This window comes from Corvus moneduloides, chromosome 2 (assembly GCF_009650955.1).
Source record: "Corvus moneduloides isolate bCorMon1 chromosome 2, bCorMon1.pri, whole genome shotgun sequence".
Classification (NCBI taxonomy): domain Eukaryota; kingdom Metazoa; phylum Chordata; class Aves; order Passeriformes; family Corvidae; genus Corvus; species Corvus moneduloides.
In genome coordinates, this window is record NC_045477.1 from 30,957,941 (window position 1) to 30,977,123 (window position 19,183).

At 42.9% G+C, this 19,183-nt stretch overlaps 1 protein-coding gene and 1 long non-coding RNA gene across 6 annotated transcripts in view; one reads left to right on the forward strand and one right to left on the reverse strand.

The window, feature by feature from the left end:
• LOC116439424 (alpha-2-macroglobulin-like) overlaps window positions 1-16,459 on the reverse strand; it is a 37,257-nt gene extending 20,798 nt beyond the window's left edge. For 3 of the 5 annotated variants that reach the window (XM_032098933.1, XM_032098932.1, XM_032098931.1), the window contains exons 1-13: window positions 16,268-16,459; window positions 12,028-12,211; window positions 11,177-11,333; window positions 10,567-10,619; window positions 9,852-9,872; window positions 6,841-7,009; window positions 5,652-5,736; window positions 4,814-4,937; window positions 3,966-4,080; window positions 3,729-3,838; window positions 3,131-3,292; window positions 2,633-2,860; window positions 1,256-1,319 (exon numbers count right to left, since the gene is read on the reverse strand). In XM_032098933.1, the coding sequence (XP_031954824.1) occupies window positions 1,256-1,319; window positions 2,633-2,860; window positions 3,131-3,292; window positions 3,729-3,838; window positions 3,966-4,080; window positions 4,814-4,937; window positions 5,652-5,736; window positions 6,841-7,009; window positions 9,852-9,872; window positions 10,567-10,619; window positions 11,177-11,333; window positions 12,028-12,211; window positions 16,268-16,356 (1,561 nt within the window). In that variant the 5' untranslated portion in view covers window positions 16,357-16,459. Of the gene's footprint in view, window positions 1-1,255; window positions 1,320-2,632; window positions 2,861-3,130; window positions 3,293-3,728; window positions 3,839-3,965; window positions 4,081-4,813; window positions 4,938-5,651; window positions 5,737-6,840; window positions 7,010-9,851; window positions 9,873-10,566; window positions 10,620-11,176; window positions 11,334-12,027; window positions 12,212-16,267 lie in introns of those variants that run through there. The other 2 variants (XM_032098934.1, XM_032098935.1) reach the window with 2 other exon arrangements.
• Window positions 15,600-18,911, forward strand: LOC116439438. Its single transcript, XR_004238160.1, has 2 exons — window positions 15,600-15,913; window positions 17,109-18,911. It is a non-coding gene; the product is annotated as an uncharacterized LOC116439438 (long non-coding RNA).
• The last annotated feature ends 272 nt before the right edge of the window (window positions 18,912-19,183 follow it).

Below are 19,183 nucleotides of genomic sequence, written 5' to 3' on the forward strand. Positions count from 1 at the left end.
AAAAGGTTATTCAACATGCAAGAGGTTCCAGTATATGCATTTGTCTTCCCTTGATAAAAAAGTCAAGTTCACGTCCCAGATAAAAAAGGTCAGGTTCATTCATGCTGAAAGTTCTTAGTTATGAGGAGCTGGAAAACAGACACATGACTAAAATCTATGGCTGTTGCTGAAGACACCTGCATTCAAAGACTGGTTGTGAATTGACAAATGAGATGAGTTTGGAGGGCCTCAGTCTGCCTTTGAGATTCTCCCCAGTTAACCCCTGGCATAATTTCTTGATGCTCCCAACCCCTTTTTTCCCTCATGCTCCAAGATCTACAGAAAATAGTCAAGGCAAAAAAAAGATAACATGACTGTTGGAAAGGGTGACAGCAGTCAAGGTTGCGGAGTGGCTGAAAGAATAACTTGGCAAGGTTACTGCTAAGCAAGCACTTATCTCGAACACCAAACTATTGCTCCAAGCAGGGTAGAAAATGCCCTTCTGTGCTGGAAAACCCCTTTTATCTGGGCCTGAGCTTTATGTCACAGTCTAGACAGGGTGACAGATCAGCCCTTGGTATTAGCCCAGGTGTGACTTTAGTCACTGTTTCTAGTGAGGATACAGAACTTTGTACAGCACACAAGATCTTTTAGTGCCATAATCTGTTTATATCCACTGCAGTGCAACTCCTCCTCACAGACTTATAAAATGTCTCACTCTTCTCATTTTCAAAAGACATTTTAAGTTGCATCCCAGCCTCAGTTCCTGAAATGTGTAATCCTTGGACATTTATGTGAATAAATGTAAATTTATTGATTAGAATATAGGTATGCATGTGTTTGCATGCTTACAAGGCAGGAACAATACAAAAAAAATATATAAATTAAGGAATGTGAGAGAGACAAAGAAAAGGAGACACACTCTTCCTGCTTGTTGTACACGTGAATCTCACAACATTGGTAAGAATTCACAATCAGAATAGGGTAGAGAGGCCATCAGAAAGTGCTGGTTTTAGGAAATGGCCAAAACTTATGTTTATTTTTGGTTGAATTTTCTAACATTTTCTCATGAAAAAAATAGCGCCTGTTGGAACTCAGAGAAAACAAAACTAACCAAAGCCACTTCACCTAAAAAGGTTTTATTTTGAAAATTCAAACATTACATGCAAAGTTTGAATGAAATATTAAATACAGTGTTTGAAATGAAGTAATTTATCTACATCCCCCCTGGCCCAAATTATCATCAGAAATACTAAAAAAACATAGTTCTGCTCACCATCTCCAGGATTCACAGTGAGATCATGGGTGTCAGCTAATATGATTTGTCCCTTGGCCATCACCTGTGTAACAGAGAAATCTTCCTGTAATTGTTGCTACCGGTGTTGAAAGGCGGGAGAAGGAACGTTCACTGGGTTAACTGTAGGGTGTGAGAAGCACCAAGAAGATGCTAAACAAGTGCCAGGCTGGAATTTACTGGGTCTTTGGACACAGAAATATTTGCTCCTAGGAGGACCAGTGTTTCCACACTGATCATTCTTATCTTTGCTTTTGTACGCATGACATATATAGATCAGGTTCAAGTCCATTTTGCCTCTAATCACACATAACTTTGGGAGTCATCTGCACGTTTTTAACAATTTGGAACAGGCTGGAGGTCAAAAAACCTCCTCATTCCTCTCTCAGTTGCACTGTGAAACACTGTGAAGAAAAATTTCACCAGGATTAGTTTTATAACTGCACAGAGTCGGGACAGAAGACCTCAGGCTGCAAAGAATATGAGTTTGAATAAGGTACCTGAAGTCAGGCAGTAAGCAATAGCCTAAATGTAATTTCCTCATTTCTAGAAAAAGATTCCTTTTTCATAGTCAAAAGTGCCTTTTATTCAGTTACTTTTGATGTGGAATATTTATTCCATAGCACCATATTTGAATCTCAAGTTGTGGGATCCACACCTATAAAAAATGGAAGTTCTTTCACTTTTTGTTTACCTGCTGTATGTGCATATTTAACCCCAATTTTCCCAGGCTACTGAGATAAGCAGGTATCTTGTCCTTCCATTAATTCTTAGCAGTCTTCAAAATGAGCATGTAGACCTCTCTAGCACAGGTTTCTATTCTCTCTTTTGAATATCAGCCTAAGTCCCCCTGATGTTCTGTACAGTCCACTGGAATGAAGTGTCTGTTCCACTGATATTTTTCTTGTTCTCCAAAGCTACTCTCATCTCCTCTGCTAGTGGCATTAAATGGGACAACCAGAAAAACAAATTTCGGGAGAAAGACATTCTATTTGAATATTCATTTGATTCTTCCTTTTTTCCCTAGAGAAACTGACATGTCATTGTTTGGTCACAGTTCAATTATCTCTCTTCTCTGATCCCCAAAATGAACAAATTCATAGTTCTTAAGGCCAGCATGTTATAGTCTGCCCCAATTACTGTGGTCTCCCAAAATTCTGCACACAGAGGACAAAGAAATGAGAAACATTGGGGAAATGTATTTAGATTGCACTGTTGCAGGCCACACTTTCCATTTCAAACCCTCTCCATCATTACTGGCCATCTAGCAGTGCTCTGGTTGCTCATCACGGAACAGAGCTAGAGATGACACAGTACTTTCTGTGGCTGTAGATCAAAGTAACCCCAAATATGTCTTACCAAATAATAAATGACAATTTTCTTCTGCTCCCCTATGGCCTCTGGTGTGAAGATATAGTGCACTTGGACCTCTGTTGAGGAGCCACAACTTAATGTCTCAGGCTTTGGCTCAATTTTGAGGAAGCTCTTACTGAGAGAGTAAGACCGAGTTACTCTGCGCGTGGCATGCTCATAGGATGGTGTCATCCAGTCACTGTCGTAGCAGTTCAATTCAGGTTTATGATCTGCCTAAGAAAGAAAAATAGAAGGTTGATAGTCAAATGAAATCAGGTAAAAAGTCACATAAAAGTCCACAGAAAAACTCTGGATATGTTCCATATTTCTCATTCTTAGGAGATTGTGGATAATCTGCAGAGAAGACGCAGAGAAGTGCGGTGATCTGACAAGAAACTTGCCTTATTTTCCAGTTGTCAGAAAAGACTGAGAGCTGATAAGATGGATAGATGTTTCACCTGTTGAAGAGAAAGACAGAGGCTTACCCCTGTCTCTGCCACTCACTCGGATTTCCAGGGAGAGTTCTGTGAAGCTGGTAGTGTCTATGGAAAACCAGGACTGCCCCTGCTCGTCTGTAGTGTAGTTCCCTTTGTATCTGTTTCCACCCACAGTAATCACGATGGTTTCATTGGCAAGTGGCGCATCAGTGCCATCAACCAGCTTCACCTAACAAAGCAATAACAAACTTCAGGTTTTAGACTAGCAACAAAAAACAATTCCCAAGTAATGCATCCTCTTCCCTCTTTTCCTCCTTGCCAGACAGGATATTTCTTTATAGAAAAAATAAAAGAAAAGAATGTGGAAATGTGTGAGGTATGCCCTGTGCTGTCAGAGGGAACAACTGAGAAAATTCTCAGCTAAACAACCCGGTCAGCCCATGGAAATTATCTATCAGGATCCTAAGTTCTTCAGTAGTTTTAACTCCCCCAGCCAGCTTCATTTGGGACCTCAACCACGTACCATCTGCCTCTTGAACCATGTAACCTGCACCATGAACATGAAACACCTGAACCACGTAACACCCCACTACTCCATCTGATGGGATTGTGCACTTGTGTGTTTGCTCTGCCATTCATTGCCCATGGTCTCAGAAGTTCCCTACCCTCCCGAAGAGTGGGATCCCTGGTTTGTACACATTGTCCAGCAGGTCAAAGCTGATACTGCTCATGGTGGATGTGATGCCGCAGGAGCCTGTTCCAGTCATCTCGATTCCTGAGATAGAGCGCAGTAAAGAGGGATTATTGATGAATTTCTAGTCATGTTACTCCACCTTCCTTGTGCTTGCCGATTCCTCCTGTTATGGCCTGCCATCACTTTGCCTTCTCCATGTGCTACATACCTGTGCCATCTTCTGTGATTTTGCCTTGTACCTCAATGCTCATCTCATATTCCTTGCGTAGGAGCTGAAACACCTTGGTCCTCGCCACAATAGAAATACACCCATGAGCATCTGCCTAAGCAAGGGATCGGAGAGAAAATTAAAATTCTGTGAACAAAGTTTGTGCCTTGAGGAATGAGAATAGATACCCCAAACCCAACATGCTTAACTTCTGTTCATGAAATTCCAGACTTATCTTCAAGGGTTGTCTCCAAGACCAGTACTTGTGTTCAGCCTGTTTCCTAGTGTTTCATCCACACATTTTCTGTGTCCTGTGAGGTAGCTGACACACAGTTCTCCAAGGCACACACTGGTTTCCTTGTTAACTCCTTCCTGACTTAGTTCTGGTTTTCTTCCTGTTCCTTTCATTTTCTTCTCTCTTTTTCTTGTTGCCCTTTCTCCTGTATTTAACCCATATACAGTACTACCTCTTCTTCTTTGTTCTTCTTTATCTATACTGCCTTCCTGTTTTCTTCTCACCTTTGCTCCTTGCTCTCAGTCAGTTCCTCTCACAGTTACGAAATTCTTTCAAAGATCTTTTCTCAGTTTGTGGAACAATTACAAGGACCTCATGGCTGGCAACTGGAGGTCTGTCACTAGTTTCAACAGGGTGAGGTTTTCATCATCAGTTCTGTTTCCAGTTTAATGACCCCTCTCTTAAGAATGCCTTCCTGTGACATTCCCTGCTTTTCCCTGGAGAGAATGCTGCCTCTGGTGCCTGACTATCTCCCAACAGATTTGATCCATCTTGAGACAACATATCCCATTAACCTTAAGAAAAAGCACTACATTTTAATCTTGGGACTCACCTGCCTAGTGAATTCTTCACACACAGATTCTGTTTCTTTTCCATAACAACTTGAAGCAGCCTGGGAATATTTCCGGCATACTTGGACATTCACCAAACCAGGAACAGGCTTCCCATAGGTGTACCTAATCACAATGTGTTAAACAATATATCAGATGAGAGTCACAATCACACTCAGACACATCTCCTTAAAGACCTCTGTAGGTGATTTCCTAATACTTCTGAAAGGCTGACTAATCTGATATTTTAATTATTCTAGTGATTACATTTCTAGCATTTCCATAGTGAGATTCTTCCATCATCCATGGAAGAAACATTCATCCTATTCCAGGTGGGAGGTCTCTGCAGAAAAAGGTTGACTTTAGAAAATTTTTTCAGCCAGGAACATCCTTGTATTACAAAGTGCTCAGGGTTCAATGAAGAAATTGAAAGGCAATCAGGTACTCAGAAGGAGCTATTTATGAGTTAGAAATGAGAACACTGGGGTTGCATCACCAATTTAAATGATGTCTGATCTGACATCTCAGAGTATTTGATGGTTCAGTATTGGAAGAGAAGCTCTAACCGATAAAATGTAAAGACAGAAAGAGAAAATGTGAAATAAACTGGGAAGAGAGAGATGCAGATTTGTTTGATGTAGTCTTTTAAGGAACACAGGGAAGACCCTTCACTTTGACTCTTCAGGCCAAGCAGCAGGCTCAGGATTGACAGAATGAATAAGTCTGCACTAGATGCCTGGGAAAAGTTTAAAAACCTTCCCTGAGCTCTTCTTGTGGTCCTCAGCAGTAGGGAAGAGTGAAGGATAAGCAAGAGAGATTTACTGGAGCTCTGTGACTCACAGACCACAGACAGACACTGGAAGCTCGTTGTCCTTAATAGTGATCATCTTTGGCACCTTCACCAGGACCTCGAACCTGGACAGCACTAGATGGGAGAGAGAAAGGCTGGTGTGAGAGGAGTGAATGAGAGCTGTGTACTACACAGCAACCCAAGCATAGAACCAGGATCATCTTCATATGAACCTCTCTGTGGTCTTCAGTACAGATGTCTACCCTTTCCATAGGATTTCTCAACCTTCCTTCACCACTGCTTGGATTCAAAGGCAATTAAGGAAGTTTGTAGTCCTTACCTTCCCTTATTTGCAGCACAGGCTTATGTGATCCCATTGGCACCAGACAGCTGAGTAGATCCCTCACCTGTGTTAGTTCAGAAGGACACACTGGCCCTTTGTGTCATGTTCACAAAGCATAACTTGGAGCTGCACATTCACCACCTTTGTAATTTACCACATTGAAATGCCCTGAATCATTGATTCTCTTGGCTGATTCTTACTGTTCTGGAGACCCAGAGTTGCTCTTAGGCTCACCAAGAGGCACCATGGGATATTGTCCTGCATACCCAGAGTTTTCAAGTGAATCTAGCCACAGACTCTCAGGTCTACAGACACCCAAGAAGTTTTATTAGAGAGCTGGGAGTTAAAAGCCTCCCTGCAGCAGCATATTTCTCCTTACTCAGTCTCTGCTACCAGTCTCTTTGTAACATTTGTGGATTGCTCTTCAGTCACAAATTTTCTACCAAACATGTTTTCTAAGCTTTCACAGAAACAAGGAAGAGCAAAAATAGAGAAGACCACGAATAGAGAAAGAGACCTTATGCAGATGATGAGAGAAGTAAAATAGGGTCACCAAAATATTGCCATCTCTTACTTCGTATCTAGTGCTACTTGCAATAAGCTGCTGGACTGAAAAGCAACTGAGACAAAGTCAGCTGAGATTGGTGCCACAAGCCATGCACAGGAATTCTGGCATGTCCTGTGCTCCCAAGAGCACTGTGAGCAAATACAAGCTCAGGCAGGTTGCAGAGATGCCATAAAGTCAGCAACCACTTCTGATACTTAGCACTTTCTGCTCAGCCCCTATGAGCCCCATTGCCTGTATATTCAGTCCCTCCCTCCTCCATTTTGCGCCCTGGAAATTCCAAATTGAGTGGTCACAATAAAAGGCATTACTGTCAAATTCCTCTCCTTACCAAATTCCTCCACACTGAAGGAGTGCTCCACATGGGATGAGAAGCTCTTCTGCACAACTATTTTGTAGGAGCCTTGGATGGGGTCTGAGGTGAGGGGGAAGGAGAGCTGTGTAAAGCCTGTTTCCAGTTCCACTCCTTGCCACTGGTACACACGGTTCCTCTGGGGATCCTGCAGGTGAGGGTAACAGTGTCACAAGAGATAGGAGAGTGCCAGGCACCAAGCTGTGCAGTGCCCAGTGTATACACATCCCAGCTGGGAAATGCCTATCTGTAATTATTCAACAATCTGTGAGGTTCTGAAAGCACTAACCTGTCAGTTCTGCAAAACTAGCATGCAAGAAAGCTTTTAAACACTTTTAATGCCTGGGGGTGTTGCCTCCCCCTCAGCTCTACCTGCAAAGGATGGGGCCAGGAAGCTAGGCAAAACAGACTGGCAAGGTAACAAAAGGGAACAGAATTGACATCAGAAGTAAGTGGAGCACATGGAGAAAGGAGGGAAGTGTCAGCTTCCTTGACAGGCTTTACAGCCTGCAAAAGATTTTTTCTAACATTGCCTTGGAATGAAGACTGCTGAAGTACCAGTACACAATCTGCTGAGGAGTCAAACTCCTGACTTATCTATGGGACTAAGAAATGCACATGTATAAGGGTCCTAAGCTAGTGGTGAGATGGGGCAATGGTGACAGGAAGAGAGGAAAGTATACCCCACATATAGGCATCCAGCTGAGAGCCCTCTCTTATGTCTCCATGCTCCTAATGCTGGAATGAAGACTCATCACTACTACATCTGTGTATTGCTCATTATTAACTATGAAGAATTAATCCCCTCAGCCCCAAATTTCTTGTAGAAGTCACTGAAACAGCACAGTGGTGCTGTGTAGTTTGAGGCACCCTTTTCAGGCTCCTCAGCAGGATGGTTAGTATTTAGAGTCTTCCATTTTCTGCCTGCTCTTTGCATTGTGCCTTGGCTGTCACCAAAAGTTTATTTACTCTAGATAGGTGTGTGACTCAAGGTGTGTGACTATGTGCATTTACTTCACTGAGATTTTGTCTCAGGGCTTAGGGAAAATGGGGATGTGAATGACATCTCCCAGATGGAGGCCATCAGTCAAGGGGCAGAAGAGGGGGCCATGTTCCCAAGAAGCCACCTGGGAGGGTGGCACAATCAGTAAAATGCATCCCATGGCTCTGACCAAGTCCTCTCCATAATCAAGTTTCAACCCTGCTGAAAAGCCCACCACTTATTGTGAGGGACACCACTGGGCTTTCTTGGAAGAAAAATTCAAGAAAATGTTTACAGCTGGGCTTGTGAGCTTGTTGCCATTCCTGTGATGTGTAGGTAAGGCCTGAAAGCCAGTGTGTTTTTCCTCAGAAAAGTGTTCTATTTTTTTTAAATTACATGGGCAATAGGTCAGGATAATAGTTCAGAAGTAGCAGACTCATACTAACTTCTGCCTTTGTGCTTCACTGAGATAAATTAAGGACATTAAGTTGATGTAGATTTATTTCCCGAGAAATGCTGACTTTTAGGCTGTCACCTTTCTTCACTCCTGCCACTCTTTCCTTTGGTCCAGTCCAAATTTCATGCACTCATTTGGTAAAACTGCACTGACAGATCTGATCTGGCTGAAAAAAGTACTCTAGAGTAAACCAGTGAATTTCCTGCCACAGGAGTTTCCCACTCTACAAGACTGCCTTGTAGACAGCTGTGAAATCCAAACAAAGGGTACTGTTGGACTGAGAAGGAGCACTGAGGAAGAGAGAGGGGATGGTGGGATGAAGGACAAGGCCTACATAAGCTAGCTTAAACAGCATGGACAAACACCATGCTTTACAGGCTAGAGCTGAAAACAGATGGCCTTCCTCGGGTCTGAAAACCTAAGGCTTTCCTGGTATTGACACACACACATACACAAAGGTTATGAAATTATTCAGCTTGTTAGACAAAGACATATTTCTGGAGACAGTGGAGAGGATGTATTTGTTTATGCTCCTTTCATGAAATTCCTGTACTCAGTAAAGTATCATCTCATAGAAAGGGAAGGGACCCCATGGGACAGCCCTAGCAAAAGGTAGTTCTGAGATGCTGCCCTTGAGCCTGCTAATCCACACCACCCACTGTCTTACTCTTCTTTCTCCAACATTCACAGACCGCCAGTGGCCTACCAGCTCTGCAGCCCTTTTCTGGATGTTTGTTGATGGGAAGAGAGAATGACAGCACTCTGAAAGGAGGATAAAAAAAGGGGCACAACCTGGTTTTGGCCTACCTTCTGCCACCTCTGTTGTGATGACTCCTCAGCTCTAGACAGAGATGGAGCAGAATGGAGACAGCAACCCCATGCAGCAAGGAACAGTGAAAGGACTGACTAAGTAGGACTCATTAATCATGTAAACCGAAATAAAATTTGTGCACGCTAATTTCAGGGTCTGTCCATGAGCCCTTATCATTAGTTTTTTCAACAATAAGAGATCCCAAATAATGATTGTAAATTTTGGGTTCTCATCTGAGAAAGTGAGTGCTTGAATTATTGAAACATCCTTCCTATTAACTTTAGCCTGCCACTGAAGTTCCACCATTAAAAAAACCAACAGACAAAAACAACATTCTTGGGAAGACAGGGAATGTCTACTTACCTAATTTTGTTTCTTTGGTTTTGATAGCTTATTTAACACAGTTCTCTAATTTCAACCACACTTGGCAGACAGAAACTCTCAGTTCTGACTGGGAAGAGGAATAAGCCCTTTTGATGACTTCTAGGCAAGTGTAGTTCTGCTCACAGCATGGCTTGTAATGGTTAATTAGTTTGTTCCTACAGCACATTCTGTGATTAAAGAACCATTGTTGGAACTTATTTTGATACATAACTACTCAGCCTTCCTTTAACCAAAGGGAAAAGGTCACACACCCATGATTTTTCCCTTGCACCTCAACCTGAAAACACCACTGCTGGAGACTGGTACCTTTGTGCCTGCACATCCTTCTGCAAATAACAATGTAGTTATCCACTCACCTGAATGTAGACAAAGGGAAACTGTGGGGAAAGAGAAGAACAAAATCAGTGTTAGAAAGATTAATCACATGGAAGTAATTTCCAGATTTGGACTGAAGAGCAGAAGAACAAACTTCTAAGAAGTCCTTTGGGTTCTTCCCTTTCTGTACTTGCTCTGTTTCCTTGGTTCTTGATGGCTAAGGGAATATTTTCTATAACATTTTAGAGCCCTGACTTTTTGTCTTACCACAGCATGAAAATGTGATGAAGCACGAGTTTTCAAAGAACTTGCCTGCATGAGGAACTGATTGCCAAATAAAATAGAAAGTGGGTTTGCACCCCTGACCAGTTCCATAAAACCAAGTTCTTGTCACTCTGCTCTTTAAGTGTGGGATTGCACCCACTGCCAGCAACACCTGCACACCTGTCACTACCAATGGAAACTTGTCCCACCCATCTTTTTCAGTAAAGAGATCCCTGCCCACATGCCTAGCCACATACACTCATTTGCAAATCTGGTTTTAAACATCTATATGCTTTTGAAAAGGGGGATGTGTTTCTCAGCCAATAGAGACTGGTGGAGTCTGTCCTAGGACAGAATACGGAACAGGTAAAGCACGGTGTGAGAGAGCATCATATGCTTTAAAGGCTGTCTTCAGTGGTTCTGGGTGATGACAACAATGGTGTTAATTAGGAATTAAATCTCCTGGCTAACAACAAGGAATTAAGGCTCTACCTTCTCATTCAGCGGGTAGAAGTTGGTGTCCAGAGAGACGATCCGAAACTGAACTGAAGGGTGTCACAGAAAAAAAGGAAATTCCACTGTTAAATTGGTAGCTGTCACCAGGAAATGTCAATGTTTCAATAATTTATAACTCAGATTCATTCCACGGATCAACAGGTTCTGAACTGAGATCTCTAAGTAATAGAAACAATTACTCCAGGCTCCTTCTCTTGTAGATAGTGAGGGGCAGATAAATTTAGAAGGATAATCAGGCCTTGGCTGAACTGAATTATCTCTTGGGAGTGCTTGTCCTGCTTTGTTGATTCTGGTGCAGCCAAGGGAGACTATGCTTTGCAGTCATCCTAGTTTTGTGCCTCTAGTCGAGTAGAAGGAATCAGAGCCTGTGTCTACATATGGCTGAGATGCTGTGCCTGCAGAATGACGATTAGGAATGATGAAAGTACCATAAACTAGACCTCAGCTAACAGAAATAGATTTACTGAGTACTTTAGATCCCCCCTTAAATAAATCTGAAAGTCTTAATACAAGTGTGGCACCTCTGGAGAATGGAATCCTTAAGATTTTATGCTGTCAGAATCAATGCCAGCCCAGCTCCCAGTACCTGTCTGTCCGGGCTTGTAGATGGGTTTGTCTGTCTGGACGAAGACCAAGCTCTCAGAATTCTTGACCAGCACTGACTTGCGGCTCTTGAACTGCAGTGTATCCCCTGTCACCGTCACGGTGAGAAATGCCACTGCTGTGCTATTGGATTTTGGAAGCTAAGGAGAATGAAGAGGGTAACTGCTTTACTGATTCACCCCATTGCACCGAGCTTTGAAGGAAGGAGTGCTAGCTGGGTCAGAAAGCTCCCTAAAGGGACAAAAAAGACTCAGTGCAGGGAGCAAGAAAAAACATGATTGCCTTCCTTCATTTATACACTTTTCTTAGAGAAATATTGAATCTTACTTTATTCCACCACATGATTTATCAAAATGAAAATTAACCCACGTTCATTAATTAGAGTGTGGAAACTGTTGCTTACATTACTCACCAACCAGCCTTCTGCAGCAAAAAATTGTGAATAAGCTCCAGAAGCAGCCAAATGACTTCATGAACCTCACTGTCTTTAACCATTCCCCCAGTTTCTACAGTTTTCACTCCACATTGGTATTTTCATCTCAGGCTTATACATATCAAACAAACATGGGGCACATTCTGTCAAAGTTCCAACATACCTCTCTGAGTCATGCATGTAGAGAAGTATCATGTGGGACACAGAATTTGATAATGGGGGAAAATTAGTCATTAAAATACTACCACAGTCTGTTATCCGCATTGAATTAATTCTTTTGTTTGTCTTAGCTTAGGGGTCTCTGATTGTGGTGAGTCTTATTTCTCATTTCTGGACTGTTTGGACCTACTATGCCGCATCAATAAACACAAGAGACCATCCCACAAGGATGAGATACTCACAGAGAAAGGGATGCAGGTGAACATGTCTTTCTCTGACACCACATCATCAATCAAGCTCCTGTTCTCCCCTAGATGTTCTAGTGTGGCACTCAGAGTCACAGACTCGTTCAGGTGGGTCAGCTGAATGCAGATTTTCTCATGAGAATTCGTGTGTATCAGAAAGGGCACCAGCACCATGTACTGCCTAGAAAGAGAGGGAAGCAAGAAAGACCAGAAATGTGAAACAGTTTTAAGGCAACAGTATTAAGTGAAGGGAAATTAACAAATCAGCATGCCTAATCCATTGCTATCCCTGCGAATTGCAGTGCATATAACATGAGCATTCATTTTATTTTGGGTTTATACATATTAAATGCTCTAACTAATTAGCCTAAAAGCAGGAAAATGCTCGCAGTAGAAGGAACAATTTCTATGCTAATAGAGAGTGCTTTACAAAAGATGTTTTGTTTGGCTTCACAGCAGGGAGTAAGGACGGTTTGAAAGGTTTCAGGCTGTTAATTGAATTTTGTATATCCCACAACCTCTTTTTGAGACTCAAAGGCGTTAGCTAAAAACAGTCGAGGAAAAAACCCACCCACTTGTCTGGCTGCTCCAGCCTTTGCCTATCCAGGTTTCCAAATCCTTCACATGCTGAGCAAAGATGTGAGTGCTTGCAGTTGGAGACCTTATTAAGACGAGCACACAAAGGATTTCAGAGTGTAGTGTTTTATTGCAACTCAAGTGTACTTGCGTCTTCAAAGAGCTTTTGACAAAGGTCCCTCACAAGGGACCCTTAAACTAAGCTGCCGTTCGACAAAAGGGTTCATTTTACTAGTAAATCAAATTATTAATTCTGTCCTGGATTAACTGGTTAAAAGATAGGACAGAAAGGGTAGGAACCAGTGAAAATCTCCAGAGTTTGTGCTGAGACCCTTGTTCTTCAGTACATTCCTAAATGATCTGGGAAGTACAATTTTCTCATAATTGTGCAGGGTAAGAAAATTCTAAAAATTTACTTACGTATTTGTGGAAAAATGTTTTTGTATGACAGAACTGAGTAGCAAAAATAGCAAGTGAACTGTTCATAAAGGGAAAATAATAGACGAGCTACTTCTACTCAGACTTGAGCACTGTTGGTCAGTCTTGGAAAATTCTCAATCAGTAATAAGTAATGAACAGACTGTCGGGAAGTGTTCAGAAAGGAACGGAGTACAAATTCAGTTGGGTCCATCCAGAGCTACATTTTTGCCTGGCCCTGAGCTTTTCAGGGGGTCCTAAAGCTACTGTGGAGGCAGTGGGACCCAGGCAGTACCTGCATTGCCTTCACCATGGGACACTGGGATAAAGTAGTGAGGAGCCTGCTGGCAACTCTGCTCAGCCTATGTTGCTGCAGAAGCTGTGAAAGGAGGGAAATCCAGCCTCCCAGAGAGTGAGTTACAACTTGTGACTCTGCTTTCTTCAGTGTTTCCTTTCTTCTACAACCTTCTTACCACAGTTTCAGCCCATGCTTCTTCCCCTAATGTCATTCCCGCTGTCCCTTGTCAGTGGCACTGGCAATGTGACAATAACATCCAGTCTACAGAAAGGACAGCGTGACCTAGTTCATGGGGAATTTGGCCTCATTTCTCTTCCTGTTCACTGTTCTGCTGAAATTTTGGCCAGCTTGAAGAACTTCCCCTTAGGCTGGCTTCCCTGGCTTTGAAACAAAGATATAAACCATGCTGTTTATAGATCTCTCTTTAGGTGTTTTGGGATGCATTGTTGAAAAGAGAGAGATGAATTAAATTACTATGAGCATTTTAAGCAACTTTGGTCACAAAATCCATGTACAGACATTCCAGGACAAAAAGCATCTGGGCTGACAAAAGAGACCTCAGCATGTAATGAGTAGTTCTGAAAAGAGAGGCAGACTCTGACAGAGGCATGCATCAAGGCGGAATAGGAGACCCTGGAGATAGTGGCTGAGGCAAAAATGATGAGTTTATCTATACTGAGAAGGTAATACTGTAGCTTAGGGTGGAATAATGTCTGTCTGTGTATTGACTCTCAGGTAGTTACTAGAACAAGCACCCAGCCAAAGAAGGCAGTGTATTTCATCAGCCCAAATCCATACCTGCCAATTCAAGTGTCATTATGACCTCACACTTCTGACCATATGCAGAGTACTCCCAAGCATGTCCACTGCATTGTAAAACAGCTTGCATGCACAACCAGAGTAGGAGAACAATACCTTTGGCTGCATTCTTCCAAAATTGTAGAAGTTTAAGTTTCAAAGGACCTCTGGATGTCTCAAGCCCACCTTCCCTCCCGGAACAGGACTTTTGCAAAGGACACCATAGATGGAGTTTCTACCATCTCTCTGGGTCACCTGTTCCAGTGCTGCACTAACTTGTTGAATAAGTTTTTTTCTAATATATAATCTGAGCCTAAATTGTGTCTCCTTTCCAGCTGGCCGCCTCTGAAACAGAAATAGCAGCAGCTATTTGTGCCCAAAGAAGTGATATCCCTACTTGCATAGGGCACAGTAAGCAAGTCTTGACTGGAAGTTTAAGTTTTGTCTTCAGTTCAAGGATTGCTTCCTTTCCGTGTTGTATACAGCACCTGATCTATCCTGCACCCACAACAAAACCACTACCCTTATGCCACCTAGCAGTTCACTGCTCAGAACTGCCTCCCTACTGGGCTCCTGTCTTCCTTCTGTGCACCCCAACAACGTCCCCCCTCTCTCCCATCTCTCTCAGCCTTTCTTCATTCTTCCCTCCCAGAATGGGGCTGAGGTAAGGTACAAAAAGTAGCCTACAGGAAAGATGGAGAGAGATTATTTACAAGGGACAGAGACTATTTACAAGGGACAGGACAAGGGGGAATGGATTCAAACTGAAAGAGAGTAGGTTTAGATTAGACATTAGGGACAAAACTTCTTCACTGTGAGTGTGGTGAGGTACTGGCACAGATTGCCCAGAGAAGCTGTGGCTGCCCCGTCCTGAAGTGTTTAAAGCCAGGTTGAATGGAGCTCTGAGCAACCTGGTCTAGAGAAAGGTGTCCCTGTCCATGGCAGGGGGCTTGGAGCTAGATGATCTTGAAGGTCCATTCCAGCCCAGGCCATTCTATGGTTCTGTGATTCTATGTTGCCCACAGGTCTGAACAGTGAGCATTCCCTTTCTCCCTGATGTTGAGCAAGGATGAATTAAGATTACTTAATCTTAGTTACATCAGATTACTGTAGGGAGACCAGAGAGCGCTGCCTGACCCCAAAGCAGACTTGGTTGGCTGATTTACCCTAGAAGCACCCAAACAGGGCAGATGAATGAAGGGCTGATGGTACACTGTGAGTCAAAGGTCCTTCAGGCTGACCCAGTTAGCACTTCACCTCTGACCACGCAGTAAGTGGCAGCATTAATGCTGCACCTTCTGTCAGCACTATGGCAGTGCTCGTGGGCATAAAATTTCTGCAGCAAGCATTACAGGACTCATGTTGGTGAGAACTGCGCCTCTGTCAGCACCGCAAAGCCAAAAGCCAAGGTCTGAAGAGGGAGACTGCTCCCACCCAGACTAGAGGCTTCAGAGCAACACTCTGTGGTGGGCAAGGCTGCGGTGGGCACGCCAGACTCTAGCCCGCCTGTGCCATGCCAGGCTGCCCCTCTCCGCGGGGCCACCGGCAGAGTGCGAGCTGCAGCCACGCTACTGGGCTGCCCAGCCCTGGCGTGGGGTGTCCGGGGAGGGCGCTGGCACCAGCCTCCGTGCCGGAGGAAGAGAATCTAGGTCACAGATCCTCTCTGAGAACAAGTACATCTGATGCTGCCAAGGGAAACAAACTGGCAGGGGAAAGGGGAACAAACTGGCTTGAAAGCAACAGGAGAATGGGAAGAAGCAACTCAGTGATTGAAACAAGAATATTCCGGGAAAGGTAAGCACCTGGATTCCAGCATCATGCCCACAATATCACAGGCCCTGAGAGGTTTCTAGGTAGAAACATACTTAGGCAAAGATGCTGTGAGGATCCAGGTCTGGACTATCAGGCAGCTGCAGGGCAGGACTGTGGGCACTGTGGGCAGACTGGGGGGAGGGTAGAAGGAGGCCACTGGCAGCGATGGTGGTGGGGAGGGGTCCCAGGGCTGGACAGCCAGGGGATTGCAGGATGGAAGTGGGGAGTGTTGTCAGAGCCATGCAGGAAACTCAGGGCTTGGTTATTAGTGGGAAGAAAATGGAAGGAAAAAGGGAGCACTTAGACCTCCCTCCCCCCTCCGCACATGTAGCTTACGGTTCTGTGTTGAGAGGAGTATTTCCAGGAAGGAAGAAGAGAAGAAGGAGGAAGATGTTTGGTTTGCTGGGCAGCTTGTCCTTCCCCATGGTGCAGAGCAGGTCGTGGAGAGCCAAGCAGTGCTGCTGTTTTCCTGCACCTTGTAATTCTCCTCCACTCTGTGCTCTGTCAGCCTCTTTATAACTGCTCTCTGCAAACAGCCCAGGGGCTGGAGGAGATAAGGGCTGGGGGCCAGGGCCCATCCGGAAACAGGGAGAGGCGGCAAGGAGGAGCTGGAACAGAGGGACAGTATTTGGCCAGAGACTCTGCAAGTGGGGGAAGGGTATTTATTTGGATAATGCTTAGTTTAGAAACCTCTGAATGATTCATACCCTGTTTTCCTTAACCCATCAGAAATCCACAGTGTTGGGGATAGGAACTGTGTTCAACACATGATAATATTCCCTGTGGGCAGCATCCAATCACAGCAATCTGATTTAAATTTCCACAATATTTCCTTCACAGTTCTTCTTCATGAGCACTTTAAAATATATTATTTTGAGTTGGAATGACTGACACAAAAGATGAAATTTATAAGTTAATACAGGCCATCATGAATATTGATAAATCCCAGTCACAGCATGCCTTATCCTGCAAAGTTTCTTCTGAGCAGTACTGTCCTGACTGCTTTGCCTGGCAAAGATGACACAAAGATTTGATGTGTCCTACACCTCCAAGTTTATGACAATTGTAGAAAACACATTTTCCCTTGAAAATAAAGTAGGATATTGAGCTGTGTGATTTTAATGACCTTAACCCAGTTCTGGTATAGTTTCCACTGATTTCAGTTTCTGTTCTTTAGCTTTGTAGGTGACTGCCAATTGTCCAAAAACAGAGTGGCTTGCTGGTGACTGCAACTGCAGGAAGAAAAGTTTTCTGTGGTTGGGTGTAAATACTCTTAAGTACTATCACAGCAGAATTTTATGTGGGAATCCTTGTCTGCTCCAGAAGTCTTAAGCAATTTTGGAACCTCTGCCACCAAAGGTAAATAGTCCCAAGAAAGACACTTGTTTCTCTAATATGATCCTGTTTGGTCTCATCAAGGACTGTAGCACAACACTCAACCCTCAAGGCCAAAGCCAAGCAATAAAGTGAACTTCAACCTTTGGCTTTGTAGAACATGTGTGAAAAGAAAAAGCTGTGGAAACATTTCTTGAAAACACTGGTATTGTGCCTATGGTGGTCCATGCACTTTCACCTAAGAACTCCTGTTGGAAACGAGCAGCTCTAGCAAAGGAATGTCTCTCCTTAGAACCTGCATGAACTTTGTATGGTGAGAGGTGAGAAAAAACCCCACTGTAAAACCCAAGACTTATATTAACAGCTCCAGTTAACAAAATTGTATTAGCTGTTCAGCTAAAGGCTGAAAAAATACTACAGGAGAAAAAAAATCAGTATTGTTATTTTGAAATCCAAATTATGATATTAGTTTTCCCAGCCTGTGAATCTAAATCAAATGAACCCAAAGCAATTTATTTCATATGACAAAAAAGTATGACAGGAAAAAGTACTCAGATAAATCAACATAAAAAAGGGTTTGTCATTGTAGGAGACAAAATACTTCACAGGCTACAGTGAAGGGAAGGTCATTATCGAACAACCTCAGACAATGTGAACAAGTTGCAACAAGCAGGAACCGGAAGATACACAATGAAATGAAATGAAATGAAATGAAATGAAATGAAATGAAATGAAATGGAAATGAAATGAAATGAAATACCATAAAACGGTTTCATCAGCTAAACTTCAAATGACACTGAAAATGTCAGAATGAATAAAGATCATTCACTTTAGTTGCTTGTTGAATAATTTAACCTGAGAGAAGGGCCTGGTGGCAGATGAACTGCCTTTCCCAGACGTGGACAGCTGGGCTGTCAAATATATTTCTGTGGTGTCATATGAACAAATGAGTAAATTCAGGCATGGCAAAGACATCAATGAATTATTCTCATTTTAATGCACTTTGTAGATTAAATTGCAAACCACATTGGTAGCTGAATTTTATAAATGGTCCTGTGACCACATTTTGAGTGATGTGAGGTGGCCATCTGTAGGGTAAGCCCTATACAAAGTAGAGGTTTTCTGTCTTTCTTAGCTATATTATAACAAACATCCCTTCTATGTATAAACTTGGTCTTGCCTTAAAAGAAATTTATACAGTATGTTGCAAAAAAGGCTATAAAAAAGGTTGTTTACCTTCAGGCATGAGAAATCTACAGTGTGTCTGTTTGATACTTACAGTACACAGCACACACAGAGTAGGATAAATTGCTGAAATCCCATTATTAAATCCATCTAAGGTAACTAGTGAATGATATCTAATAATTTTAAAATGTGTAAACAGGAAACTGTTTGCATGTTAGCAGATATTTTTGGATATTACAGAGAACTGGAGATAATCCCTGATGTAGTAAAAAATGACAAGCCATTTTAATTTATACTTTTGTACTACTCAGAATATTGCCAAGGATGGGGGGAGGAAAAGCCAAAAGAGTTACAAATGTGTCTGAGAACAGCACTCAGGACAATCAACTTTTTGAGTCTTATGGCTCTTCAGATAAAAATTTACCGTATAAAGAAACGTATTAAATGCATATAGATTTTCTGTTTGGCTGTTAAATTATTGTCTGGGCTCTCTCTGTCCTCAGATGAGGTACAGGTATCTCATGGAGGTCCTTCTGCTGGCCCTGAGGTTATGCTCAAGTCAGGTTCAATGGTGTTGGAGCCAGACTTTCCTCAGAGGTGCACAGTGGCAGGAGCAAAGGCCAAGCTTCGTACAGAGAAACAATGAGCAGATGGAAGGAAAAAGTGTTTCTCCCAAGGGCCATGTAACAATAGAACAGGTACCAAGAGGGGCCATGACACATCCATCTCCAG